The following is a 14,577-nucleotide window of genomic DNA, read 5'->3' as shown; positions in this document are numbered from 1 at the left end:
TAACTTAAATATCAAATACACTGACATATGGCCATATATGGCAAAAATATTACATGAGTTTGTTACGGCTGCTATAACAAAATACTACAGACTGAGTGGCTTGAACAACAGAAACTTATTTTTTTCACAGCTCCATATGCTACATAGCTGAGATCAGAGTGTTGGAGGTGCAGATGACCACCTTCTCTCTATGCCCACACCTGGTCATGCCAGAGTCTATTTTGTTTGTATCCTAATCTGTTATGCTGATAAGGACACCAAACATAATTTATTAAGTCACATGCATATGACTTAATTTTATCTTAAATTACCTCTTAAAGGATCCATCTCCAAAAGTACTCACATTCTGAAGTACTGGGAGTAACAACTTAAACATATCAATTTGTAGGCAGTCATAATTCAACCCACAACAAATACAAAAATTATTTAGTTTATATAAATGTTCACATACAGGCATACTTCATTTTATTGTACTTCACTTTAGTGTGTTTCACACAGATTGCATTTTTTACAAATTGAAGGTTTATAGCTATTCTGCATAGAGCAAGTTTATCAGCACCATTTTTCTGGCAGCATGTGCTCACTTCATGTCTCTTTGTCGTATTTTGATAATTTTTGCAGTATTTCAAACTTGAATATTTTTAGATGTTATGGTGATCTGTGATCAATGGCCTTTGCTATTGTAATTGTTTTGGGGTGCCATAAACTATACCCACATAAGATGGAAAACTTGGCCGGGCACAGTGGCTCATGCCTGTAATCCCAGCACTTTGGGAGGCCAAGGCAGGCGAATCACGAGTTCAAGAGATTGAGACCATCCTGGCCAACATGGTGAAACCCCATCTCTACTAAAAAAATACAAAAATTAGCTGGGCATGGTGGGTCGTGCCTGTAGTCCTAGCCACTCGGGAGGCTGAGGCAGGAGAATTGCTTGAACCCGGGAGGCGGAGGTTGCAGTGAGCCGAGATTATTGCACCACTGCAGTCCAGCCTGGCGCCTGGTGACGGAGCGAGACTCTGTCTCAAAAAAAAAAAAAAAAAAAAAGAAAAAAAGAAAAGAAAAGAAAAGAAAAGAAAAAGATGGGAAACTTAAAAAATGTGTGTGTTCTGACTGCTTCACCAACTGGTCATTCTCCTCTCTTCCTTCCTCTCCTTGGGCCTCCCAATTTTCTGAGACAAAATCATATTGAAATTAGGCCAGTTAATAACCCAACAATGGCAACTAAGTGTTCAAGTGAAAAGAAGCGTCCCACATCCATCACTTTAAATAAGAAACTAGAAATGATTAAGCTTGGTGAAGAAGATGTGTCAAAAGTTGATGTAGGCTGAAAGCTAGACCCCTTGTACCAGACAGACAAGTTGCAAATACAAAAGGAAAGTTCTTGAAGGAAATTAAAAGTGCTATGCCAGTGAACACACAGATAATAAGAAACAGCCTTATTTTTGAGATAGAAGATCAAACCAGCCAGAACTGTCCCTTAAGCCAAAGCCTAATCCAGAGTGAGGACCTATAACTCTCTTCAACTCTATGAAGGCTGAGAGAGATAAGAAAGCTGCAGAAGAAAAGTTTGATATGAGGGAGGTTGGTTCAGAAAGCCATCTACCTGACATAAAAGTGCAAGGTGAAGCAGCAAGTGCTGATGTAGAAGTTGAAGCAAGTTATCCAGAAGATTTGGCTAAGGTCATTGATGCAAAAGTGGCTACACTAACCAACAGATTTTCAAGGTGGGTAGAACAGCCTTCTACTGGTAGAAGATGCCATCCAGGACTTTCATAGCTACAGAGGACAAGTCAACACCTGGCTTCAAACAACAAACCTGACTCTTAGGAGCCAAATTTCATTTACCATTTTGAAAATCTTAGGGCTTTTAATAATTAAGCTAAGTCTGCCCTGCCTGTACTCTATAAATGGAAAAGCAAAAGCCTGAATGACAGGACATCTGTTTACAGCTTAATTTACTGAATATTTTGAGCCCACTAGTGAGACCTACTGCTCAGAAAAAAAAAAAAAGATGTCTTTCTAAATATTACTGCTCATTGACAGTTGCATCTAGTCACCCAAGAACTCTGATGGAGATGTACAAGGAAATGGATCTTGTTTTCATGCCTGCTAACCAACATTTGTTCTACAGCCAATGAGTCATGGAGTAATGTCACTGCCATAGTGATTCCACTAATGGATCTGGAAAAAGTAAATATTGAAAATTTTCTAGAAAAGATTTACAATTATTATAAATGCTAATAAGAATAATTTACAAATATAAATGCCAATTATATTGATGGGAGGAGGTCAAAATGCCAACATTAACAGGATTTGAAAGAATTTGATTTTAACCCTCTTCAATGACTCTGAGGGGCTCAAGACATCAGTGGAGGAAATAATTGCAAATGTGATAGAAGTAACAGAACTAGAATTAGAAATGGACCTTGAAGATGTGACATAATTTCTGCAATCTCATGATAAAACTTGAATGAATGTGGAGTTTCTTCTTATGAATGAGCAAAGAAAATGGTTTCTTGGAATGAATTCTATTCCTGGTGAAGATGATATGAGCATTATTAAAATGATAAGAAAGGATTGAGAACATTAAATAAACTTAGTTGATGAAGCAGTGGCAGGCTTTGATAGAAGTTATACTGTAAATAAAGAAGAGTAAGGTAGATAAAGAACATTATACCTCACGCCTATAATCTCAGCACTTTGGGAGGCTGAGGCGGTGGATTGCTTGAGACCAGGGGTTCAAGTCTAGCCTGGTCAATATACAAAACCCTGTCTCTACAAAATATTGACTGGTTGTGATGGTGTAGGCATGTGGTCTCAGCTACCAAGAGGCTGAGGTGAGGAGATTGCCTGAGCCCAGGAAGTCAAGGCTGCAGTGAGTAATGTTTGTGCCACTGTACTCTAACACTCCACCCTGAGTAACAGAGTCAGACCCTGTCTCAAAAAACAAAAACAAACAAAAAATAAATAAATAAAAGAAGACGCAGAAGTGGAAAAAAGAAAACAAAGGAATTCTCATTCCCACAGCCACCCTAACCCCTTCAACTATCAGCATCCTGATCAGTCAGCAGCCACCAACATCAAGCAAGACCTTAACCAGCAAAAAGATTACAGCTCACTGAAGGCTCAAATGATAGCATTTTTTAGCAATAAAGTGTTTTTTGATTAAGGTATATATATTGTTTTTTTTTAGACATAATGCTATTGCACACTTAATGAACTATAGTTTTGTCTAAACATGACTTATATGCACTGTGAAACAAAAACAGTGTGCAAAACTTGCTTTATTGTGATACTTGCTTTATTATGGTGGTTGGAACCAAACCTACAATATCTCCAAGGTATTCCTGTGTATACATACATTTACACACATATAATATGGCATGAGTAAAACATAATAGCTATTTATATATATATGCATATCCAGATACATATTTATATTATACATATAATATATATTTATATATTATATATAAATATATATTTATACTTATATATATGCATATATATATTTATATATATATGCATATCCAGAGGAAAGATAATTTATGTTAATTTCATTAATACACGTTCATTAATTTAGGAAATAAGATTCTAACATATGCATATTTTTTAATTTTGTGGAATAATCTGTATTGTAAGTAATGAGCTTTAAATGTACATATAATTTGATATTAATAATTAGATGCTAGTAATGTAAAAGTATCCAAAAACATCTGCAGGTGTTTTGTTAAATTTAGGAGTTAAACAAATTTAGGAATACGTCTTTGTCTGTAGGATGGAGAATCAAGTGATCTTTAATACTTCCTATACTTAACCTCTTTAATGATGCTTCTTAAGACTTCATTTCTTGTCCATTGCCTTTTCATATCCAGTTCTCACGACTGGAGTATAAAAGGTTTCCCAACTCCTGTCTTCAATCTCTTCTCTCTCTACTCTAATCTACCACCTGTTATTTAAATTGTTTTTTCTCTACATTCCTTTAGCATGTCATACTCCTTCTTTGATGCATTTCACCCTACCTAAAAGATCTTTCCTCCCCTTTGCCTGCAAATTTTCAAGGCCAAGCTCACTATTATTTTCATCTTTAACTATTCTCTTAGGACTGAAGTCTGGATTACTTCTTTCTTACCTCCTGTAGCGCCTGCTGATAATTGTCAATACTACTCAAATAAGCACTTAATTAGAAAAGACAGAAATGTGTAAATACAGACTAAGTTTTGTTTTGTCTCACATAGCATCCAGCAGAATTCTGTTCATGATAAATGTTAAAGTGCTTATTAACTGGTTAATTTACAATAGGGAAAATAAATAATATAAAATGAATTTTCACTGTGAAGAGTACCACAGCCTCTACAATTTTGCTTTTGTTAATTTAAAGATTATGTATACTAAGTTAGGAATACAAATGAACGATGTAGTTTTAAGCATTTAAATTGTCAATTCTAATGGTCATACTATAATAGTATTTGCAATTTTAACTAGTTTGCGTGAATTTATCTTTTAAATATTTAAATGTCCTTTTATAAAATTACATAATGTTTTGTAGATTAAATACTAAAAATATGAAATGATAAAGCACTGTCATGTAATATCAGTTGCCCCTTCTCTCTCCTGTATCATAGGTTTTTGTCTCTATTTTCTGAATCTTTCTCATTAGCATACAAGCATGGTGTAATTTTTCCACATATGTACCTTCTTATAAAGTTTTCTTTATCACACAAGTTTCACTAGCTACTGTAAAACACTTCAGTTTAATTGTCTGTTCTAGCACTTCTCAAACTCTAATATGCATACAAATAATCTAGGACTCTTGTTAAAACTTAAATTCTGATTCAGATGCTGTGTTTCGTACTTTAATAAACTAGCCCAAAACTTGTTGTGGCTTAAAACAACAAACACGTACTTGGACATAGCCATGCTGGGTACCTCTGGCTCAAGATCTTTCCCACTGCAGTCAAGGTATTGGCCTTGTTTGCAGTCATCTCTAGGCTTGACCTAGGGAGAATTGGTTCCAAACTCTTGTCATTAACTGTTGGCATGCCTCATTTCTTTGCTTGCTATTGGCCAAAAATATCTGTCCTTTGCTATGTGAGTCTTTCTATAGAGCAGATCACAACCTAGCTCCTTGCTTCAACAGGGATGATAGCAAGACAGCCAAAATACTTTTGTAACTTAATCTCAAAAGTAAAATCTTAGTACGTTAGCCATATTCTGTGCATTAGAAGGCAATTACCAGATCCAGGCCACACTAAAAGAGAGGGGATTACATGGGGTATAAATACCAGGGAGTTGGAGTCATTTGTGGTTCTATCTTAGGGGCTGCCTGCACAGTAGCTTTACGGTGGGTTCTGAAAATGTGCATTTCTAAGAAACTCTTAGGTGATGCCAATGCTCCTGATCTACAATATTGCATTGAAAAGCAAGGGTCTACACTTCCTGCCTCCAGTTCTTTTCTTTGATCATCCTCTGTTGATCACTCTTTCTGATTAGGCTTTCTCACCCTCCACTCCACTGAAACCATCATTGCTGCAGTTACTAGTGACCTCCACATTATTAAATCCAGCACTCAAAAAAAAATAATAATAATAATTACTGTCTGGAAGTCTTTCTTTACTTGGCTTCTGGAACACCAAATTTACATTTCTTCTCAGTCTCTTCTGCTAGTTACCGAACTCCCTGACTATAAATGTTAGTACACCCCACAGTCCATTTTTTTTGGAGCTCTTTTTTTTTTTAATCTATGGTTAACTCCTAACTGGTCTCATCAAAGCTGACAGCCTAAATTCCAGATACATGCTAACCACTCTCAAGTATGTATCTTCTATAAGGACTTTTCCTCTAAAATTTTAACATGTTTATCATGTATCTAATAAATTCCTCAACCAGGATATCTAATCATAATTTCAAACTGAAAATATCTAAAACAGAACTCTTTGTTCCTTTCCCCAACACCACCCTTTAGGCCCCACCTGGCAGTCGTGCTTCTAGTCTCTGTTTACAAACCCAGTCCATACTACCACTCCTCAATCAGTTGTTTTAGTGAAAAGGCTGGAAGTCATCCTTGAGTCTTCTCTTACTCTCATTAATAACAGTCATTAAGTTTTACCAGATATAACATTTAAATATCACTTGAGTCCCTGCCTCATTCTCCATCCCCATGTCACCACCCTAGTCCAGACCATTACTAACTTTTATACAGATTTCTGCATCTGTTTACTAGTTGATCACAACTCTCAACCTCCAACTTAAGTGATTTTACTCAACCCATCTGTTTTCCATTTTCATGACTTCCTTTATCCTATGGGGTAAAGTTTAGATTATTTAATGTTTACAAAAAGCATACATAATCTGGCATCTGACTCCCTCCCCAACTCCATCTATCTCACTTCCCTACCTCCTCTCTATACGTAAGCAGTACAGGGACCGACTGGGCCATGACTAAGACTTCCATTTGATTCTTCATGAAAATTGTTTCCCTGCCTGAAACACTCTTTCTCCCCTTCTGTGTCTAGCTAACTATAATTTAATTCAAGTTTCAGCTTAAACATGACTTCTTCCTGAGGGCTATCTTTGAGCTATCAGACTAGGTTTGGGACACCCACAGTGTAGTACATAGCATTATGTACTTTCTGTCTTAACTGTCATTATATTTCATACTAATCATTTAATTATCTTTTTCTCCTATTGAACTGTAAGTTTTTGGAAGGCCAGATCCACAGGGGTAGATTCGGGTATTTTGAAGCCTAAAAAATAATCTGGGAGACTCTCTTTAGAATAAAAGTGCAAAAAAATTTATATTTTATATGCCCAGATGCACATACAAACAAATACACACACTTGGGTATAAAAGTGAATATTCATTTATAACAAGAAATCACATCAAATTAAGAAAACTGGTAAATATAAAAATATATGACAAACGTAAAAATCTAGTGAACATACTGCAAGAGACCATTTTCAAAAGCCCTAAGTTTAAGCTTCATTAAAATCCCAGTAAATTCACATCTGCATATTAATCTTTTCCAAAGCTTTATTTCTAGTGCCAAGGGGAGTGCTTAATGCATAGCAGGTACTCAATAAATGTTTTTGAATGGGTATATTAACTGAGTTATTTTAAGTTATATTTTCCATGCATGCAATATTCAACAAGATTTTTATAAATCAGATTTCTACAATATGTTTTATGTATTATAGAATTGTTCTTACCTCTATTATTTTCAGTTATTTGCTCTAGTCATGTGTACAATGAGAAATAATGTACATTGCTAGTTATATTTTTCAGCAAATCATTGGCCCCTATGCAACAGGTCTATTGTACCTCTTTACTAATTAAGAAAAACCTCTTGATGTGCATCAAAAATAAGCAAAATAATCTTCTCTATGTGCTTGTCTGTATGTTTGTATGTGTTCCTATTTTTTTGCAGGTCATATAACAATAAAACTTCAGGATTAATTTCGAATTACTATGTTTTTTAATAGATAAAAAACTTTTGGGGGAAGTGATTTATTTTCCACTTTCATTACGATACAGCTTTGTAAACATCCCTGGATGATAAAGATGCCAATATTTCATATAACTTGAAAAACACATAAAATATTTTCTTTATTGTTAATTTGTCTATAAGATACTGTTTAAGAGATTATTTGAATCAAGACAGTAACATAGCATTTAAAAGATAAGCTACTTTGTTTAAATCTTTGGCGTTTAATTCGTTAAAATAAAAGTAAGTTAAGTTCCTTTGATCACAATACTGTAAATTCGCTGAGGAGTTACTGTGCTCATATTAAGATTGTGTGTGTCTGTGTGTGCACGCGCATGTGTGTTATAAAGTGCAGTCCTCTGATCAATGCTCACTTTCCCTCCCATTTTCCTAAATACATCATGAAAAAAGGATGAGGTTTCCGCCTTAATTGCTTGTGCCTTTTATTCACATTCCTCTCTCAGCCAGAATTGTGAAAAGAGTGTTAGTAAAAGGCTGCACAATAGAGCTTTTCATTAGGCCTCAGCAAGGCACACAAAAGAAGGCTTTTGGAAAGAGTGAATGCATGAGTTTAATTTGCAGGTGGAGAGTAGATAAAAGGTGCTGACGCCTCTGTTATTCTCTTACTTAGGTGACCCTTACCCTGTTCAGCTGATCCCAACTACCATGGCAGCTGCTGCCGCAGCAACACCAGGCTTAGGCCCACTCCAACTGCAGGTAAGTCAGGAAACAATACAAAGGAGACAAAGGTTAAGTAAATATCGAAAACAGCAATTATGGTGTTAAAGCAAAATAAAACTGACTCGTGATATTTGTCTCACACTTTCTGTTTTTAAATTTATTTGTACTGATCCTCAACCAAAAGTTGAGATATTGATTTTCCTAATTTTTAGCCCTGTTTTCTGCACTAAACATAGCTTATATTGTATTTCTTTTATTGCCAGTATGATTAAGAAAGTGAGCTGTAGTTTTGCTTTGATTACTGTGTGCCATAATTTTGTCACGGAATGGTCCTTATCAAGGTAAAAAGAACAAACAAACAACAAAACAAAAATCCTGCAGAAGATATTCAGACACTGGACGAGCAAGGCAACTTAACAAAAATGCATTTAAAATTGCTCAGGATACCCAGTATCATTGAAATGGTCTGTCTCTTTGTTCTCCTGCTAATGTGAGCTCAGCTGGGCAGGCGAGGAAACGTAGACCCCATAAGCTAGAGACGAACTAAGCACAACTTTATCCCAGTCATCCCAATTAAGACCTTTCTAGCCATGCAGAATACATATTCCTATAATCCGAGAATGTCAGGGTTAATTTTACCAGACATCCAAGTGATTTTAGAAACTTTGTCTCTGAGGCTGAAAAGAAAGTCAATACAATTATTATAACAGGTAGCTTTCATTAACTGTCTGCATTTTTGAATCACCATCCCAGAAAACATTCCTTAGTTTCTGTCATTGTGGACCTTGTGATTATGCAGTTAATGGGAATAGAAAATCATCTAATAATAGGATTACTCTCCTCTTGTAAGAGTTTTATATGTTCATTAGCCTGAAAGACACAGTATGCCTGCCTATGAAGCCAGAAATAAAGCAGTTATACTTAATAAAACTAATTTTTATTCATGAAAAGGTATTGTCATGATAGATGATCTTAGTGTATAAGGAAAATGTAGTTTTATATTGTAGCATCGAGAGACAGATACATCTGGTCTGCACATGGGTTTGTCAGAAGACCGGGTGGGTTTCTGAAAGGCCAGTTGAGTTTCACAGGAGGAACTACCAGTGTGAAAGCTGAGTCATACCGAGTTCTACAGAGGTTAATAACATTCATTTCTATTCTACCTTTTCTGTGAAGAACTACACTGTATCTTTTTCTTTGAGCTTGGAAAACACCTTGAGAAGTGTTGGAGCCATGGGGACAATAAAAGTAACATAACATTGGTTACCCTTTGAAATGCATCTGGGGAATAACTAACACAAAAAAGTGATTGTAATAGAATAGTGGAATTAGCAAGAGGGAATAATATCCAGCAATCGATTTAAATATAGGAATAGGAGTTTTAGAGATTACGGATGTTGGTTTTCAAAGTAAGTTAGACATTCTTTGACTGTTGGATTAGTGATGAGAGGAAGTGACGCCAGTTAGAGGCAACTCCTGTGTTCATTGCAGGACTCTCTTCCAAAGCAGCTATGTTAAGCAACAATCTAAGCATTTTTTTCTGTAGGGACTGTATGAGAATATTTGAAGCTAATTTGTATTTTTATTCTTTATATATATAATATTATATATATATATATTATTCTGCATATATAATTTGTATTTTTATTCTTTATATTATCTTAAGATATTAAAATATAAACAATTTGTCACTGAACAAGAGAAACTTTAGACACCAAACATATATCCTTACTTTGACTATAATTATATATAGAAATGGAATAAAGTTCCTTTCATAAAAGTGGTATTGTAACCATTAAAATTCATGAGTTTTAGAGCCTCAAATAATCAACACTGTAGTATAACAAGAGGATTAATAATCCAAAAGTTTTTCATGGAAAGCCATCAGCTACTATTAAAACACATCACATAAACACACAAATATACTTTTTAAAAAAATTTTTTGCAGTGAGAAATTAACTGTTATTCAGATGCAAACACATGCCCAAAGCATGTCATCTCAGAGAACCTGGCTTTTCTTTGAAGTAGACTGACTCTCACTTTTGCTAGGGTGGTTTTACCAACTCACTTTTCTACTTGTTCCTAACACAATATTCACAGACCCCTTGACCTTGACTTAGCCTTTCCCGGAGCTATAAAGGATATCTGTTATTCTCCCTCCCCTTGCTTTAAAATAGTATCCAAATCTTTTTTTTCTCCACAAACCTGCCAAGATGGGTGAGAGAAAAGCTATCTACAATGCCTAGTCAGGTGTTTTATTATAAGCCTTACCCAAAATTCACCCCAATCCTTTAAACCTACTTCGGAGATGTTTCATCTCGGTAGAGTATAATATATGGGCCAGTTTTAATTTTCTCCAAACTCTGCTTTTAATTGCGCTCTGTTAAATCTCTGTTTTTCATCTCTTAATAATACCTTGAGTAGACTGCATCACATTCCAGTCCTTTCAGTTATTAAAATTCAGACCTGCTGGAAACTTTAATCTCATATCCAGTTCATATCTCACTGCTTCCGCTTCCATCATTAGGCAAGAGTCCCAGCTCTAGAGACCAGAGGTAAGAAGGGTTCAGCTTACTTTTTTGCTTCTGCAGCTCCAATTTTGTTCCTGTGCAGATGTGGGTTTAGGAAGGTATGTCTGCCCTGAGATACCGTGGAGATAGTATATGTGTTATTTTCTTGTGTGTTGAACAAGTTTCCTTGGTCTCTTAAGAAAGGGGTAGCAGATCTGTTGATCTGTGCTTCCTAATTTTTCGTTGGGGTGTCACCACTATTGTCCAGGAGCGACATGAGTAGCATGACATGTGCCTTCGTTCATCCTCTGTGCTCTTCCCTGGAGAACCCTGGAGTCTTGTACCAAAGTCCTCTTCTGTGCCCTGTTAGTGCTGTGATGACAGTATATCACCGTCCTCATCTCAGCCTGCAGCAAACACCTCGCTGTTTTCCAGCAACCCACCTCCAGCTTTAGAAAACTTCAGAAGAGAAAACAGGCACTACTGTATCTTTAGTTACATAGTTACATCACCAAGCTGTACACTGTCTAGTTCTCCTAAGACCTTTCTTACCATACTACTGACGGAGGAGGAATCCTTAGGATTTTAGCTCAACAAACAACCAGTTGAGGAGCAGCATTCAAGTTTTTGCTTTATTCTGGCTTCTCCACTTTTTATGATTTCTGCTTCTTGGGTAAGGGAGGGAAGAACACGAAGAATCAAGCCCCCCTGTAAAGCTGTTAACCCAATCTTCTCTCTCCTCAGGTCCCTCACCAGACATCAGCTCATATATATTGTGGGAATAGAAAGATGGGGTGGGGAGAATGAGAGACATTCATGAGCATTGATTGACATAGGGCCAGATCAGCTTGGTTTTAATAAGCGGAATATGGTTGGTGGTGTGGATGTTGTCTAGTACCAATTGTTGGTGTCTTTCTTTAGAACATTGAAGAGTTTTTGTTGTTGTTGGCTTGTTTACTTACTTGTTTTCTGTTTTTGTAATCTGTTCGTGTATGTTTTAAGTAGGTAGTGATAAGCTCACAGCTCTAATGGGTTGAGGTAACCGCAGGAAGACCAGTTGGAGTAACAACTGAAGTAGCCTTGTCAAAGAACTGGTGGTTGTCTGAATTAACCTTTACTCAGTGGTATTGAGAATAATGTGGAGGGGATATATATTTTATTTATTTATTTATTTTTTCTTTTTTTTTTGGTGGGGGGGATATATATTTTTAATCCCAAAGGATGCGGTTTCCTTTTCCTTGGGTTCAGACATAATGATTTTAACTCACGTAAAGTGCCATAACAACTGATGTCACTAGTTAATATAAGCCATGGTTATGGAATATTTTCTTAAGCTAGGTTCCCTGGTAAATATTTTCCAAGGATTATCTTATTAAATTTGTATTACAACATTTTATGTAATGTGTTAATATCTCCATTTGACAAAGAAGAAAGCTGGGTCACAGAGTCCAAAATCCATGGTCTTTAAACAATTATATTTGCTGCTTCAAGTACAGGAGACTTTATGTTAAACTTTGGAGACATTTTCCCTCTCCAGACATTTGTTAACTCAGTAACCAGCTAATGAAATTATGACAATAATTCTGATTAATTGACATTAATACAAATACCCTGTGTGCTTTGCAATAATGAAAGGAGTAGCAGGATTCATAATGACAGCTGTCTACTTCAGACTCTGAATTTTCTATTTCATGCCTCTTGACATGGATATATGTTAATTCAAGTACTTCTTTTTGAACACCTAGATTTAATGAGGGACATTATAAATTCATTCCTACTCATGGTTGACTTTGTTTACCTACCATATGTGTTTTCATTTGAAATAACCTTTTGCATATAATTGTTCACACTTGTTTTCATTTGAAATAACCTTGTGTATATAATTGTTCACACCATTATTTTGCATACAATTATTCACACTTGGGTAATACTACGATAAGTATATCCAGAATTTTTATTAAAGAGTGCAGATGAGTACAATTATTTTAAAAGACAAACAAAATGATATGCCTTAAAGAAAACTGTTTATTGCTTAACTATTATTTTATATCCCTGGAGATCCTTATCATAGAATTAAAAAACTCTTCATGTAAAAAAAACACCTTCCTGTGTACTTTTAGGAGCAGTTAAAATATTCTAACAATCGTCATAGACATTTTTTATTTTTTATGGAGAAGATCAACTGAATCTAGATCATGTATATAAATAACACAAATTAGCATGTGCCACAGATACCATTTATTTTTTAAATATTAAATTTATATTTTTATTTATGTATTTCAAATCTTCCTTGAGCTTCAGATTCACATCAGCCAACTGCTTGTTTACTATGAAGAGTAAATATACAGAAATTTACAGACACTGTAAACTGAGTCCAAAACAGAACTCATCAGTAGTTGTCTGCCTTGTCCCTAGACTTCCTTATTCTTTGGTCTTAGTGAATGACACCATTTCATCTATTTCTCAACCCAGAAACATGAGAGCTCTCCTTAGCTTCTCTTCCTCCCTCTTCCCCATACATCTATTCGTTCACTAGCTTTTCATTCCATCTTCTAATATAACAAGAAGCTATCCATTTCTTTCCATCATAATTGCCACTTGTTTGGGTTGAGCTATCCTTATTACTTTCCTAATTCACCACAGCAGCCCCTAAACTGCTCTTTCTATTTTGATCTCACACCCTTCAATGCACTCTTCACTACACATTAGTCGGAATAATCTTTCTGATTTTAGAAAATTTTGTCGTGTCCTCTTCCTGCTCAAGGACCTTAAATGACTCTCTGGTGTCTTGAAGTTCTTCCTCCGCTCTGGATCTTTGCAAGCGGTGTTTCCTCTTCCTGTTATAACCCCAGGAAATAACCCCATTACTCACCATCTTTACTAACCAACTCCCACTTACCCCTCAGATTTCGTGTTAAAACATCACTTTTTTCAGGGAAGACTTCATTGGTTTTAAGTCTGGCTTAAAGTAGCTCCTGTGTGTTCCGAGCTGTATTTCCTTTCTCACAGCACTGGTAGAATGTTTTAAATCCTACTTTCTGGCATCTACCAGATGGTAAAATCTGTAAAGTCAATGGTTCACCATCATTTGCACTTAAACCAAGTGCTTGAAATATTTTATGGACTCAATAAATATGTGTTAAGTAAAGAATGAAGAATGAATCTTAACAGTATACTTTTAATAAATTATTCATCTATTTTGCTCAAATAACTATCTTGCTTTATAGTATTGAAATTAAGCTGAATACTAATAATTAGTTTTCTGTATTAATTAATCTTCACCTTTTAAAAAAACACAATAGCAAAAATTCAAATATCAAAGGCATGATTGGCTTATAGAAGAAAACAATAGTTTGAATTTGCTTAATAAGATAATGTTGAAATTTTATAATAAACAATTCTCAATTAATGAAATAAAAGAAACTTATGAAAACACTCTCTGCACCTAGTACCATGTTTGGCACTAGTGTTTACAAAAATTATTTTTATGACTGTTTTGCTACACACCATGTGTGCAATCTATTCCGGCATTAGGCTCTTTTCTGGCCCTTAACTTACCAAGACATACTCCCTTCCTAGAGTTCTGTGCTGTTCCCTCTAGCCCTTCCCTCTGCATGGAAGCCTAGTTCTTTCACTTCATTCAAGTATTTACTGTAATACCCTCTCTGTGAGGCCTACCTTATCCAACCTATTTAAAATCATAAAATGGATCCTAAAAGAGATCACACTTCCTAACTCTTTGATTCCACATTTTTCTCTGTAGCACTAGTCATCTTCAAACATACTATAAAATGTATTATGTTCCTTGTTTATTGTCTTTATTTTTCAAACGTACTGCCCCACCAGGACAGGAATTGCTGCTGCTGTTCAATAACATATCTTAGGTATCCAGAAGAATGCCG

General features: G+C 35.5%; 1 protein-coding gene across 16 annotated transcripts in view; it reads left to right on the top strand.

The window, feature by feature from the left end:
- The window catches only part of SOX5 (SRY-box transcription factor 5), a 1,015,292-nt gene that overhangs the window by 901,015 nt on the left and 99,700 nt on the right, over positions 1 to 14,577 (top strand). For all 16 annotated transcript variants that reach the window (XM_074402912.1, XM_074402908.1, XM_074402910.1 and 13 more), the window contains one exon: positions 8,116 to 8,201. In XM_074402912.1, coding sequence (XP_074259013.1) covers positions 8,116 to 8,201 — 86 coding nt within the window. The remainder of the gene's footprint in view (positions 1 to 8,115; positions 8,202 to 14,577) is intronic.

This window comes from Saimiri boliviensis, chromosome 7, assembly GCF_048565385.1.
Source record: "Saimiri boliviensis isolate mSaiBol1 chromosome 7, mSaiBol1.pri, whole genome shotgun sequence".
NCBI lineage: Eukaryota > Metazoa > Chordata > Mammalia > Primates > Cebidae > Saimiri > Saimiri boliviensis.
Note: the sequence above shows the minus strand (reverse complement) of the source record. Positions and strands in the feature narration are given on the sequence as shown.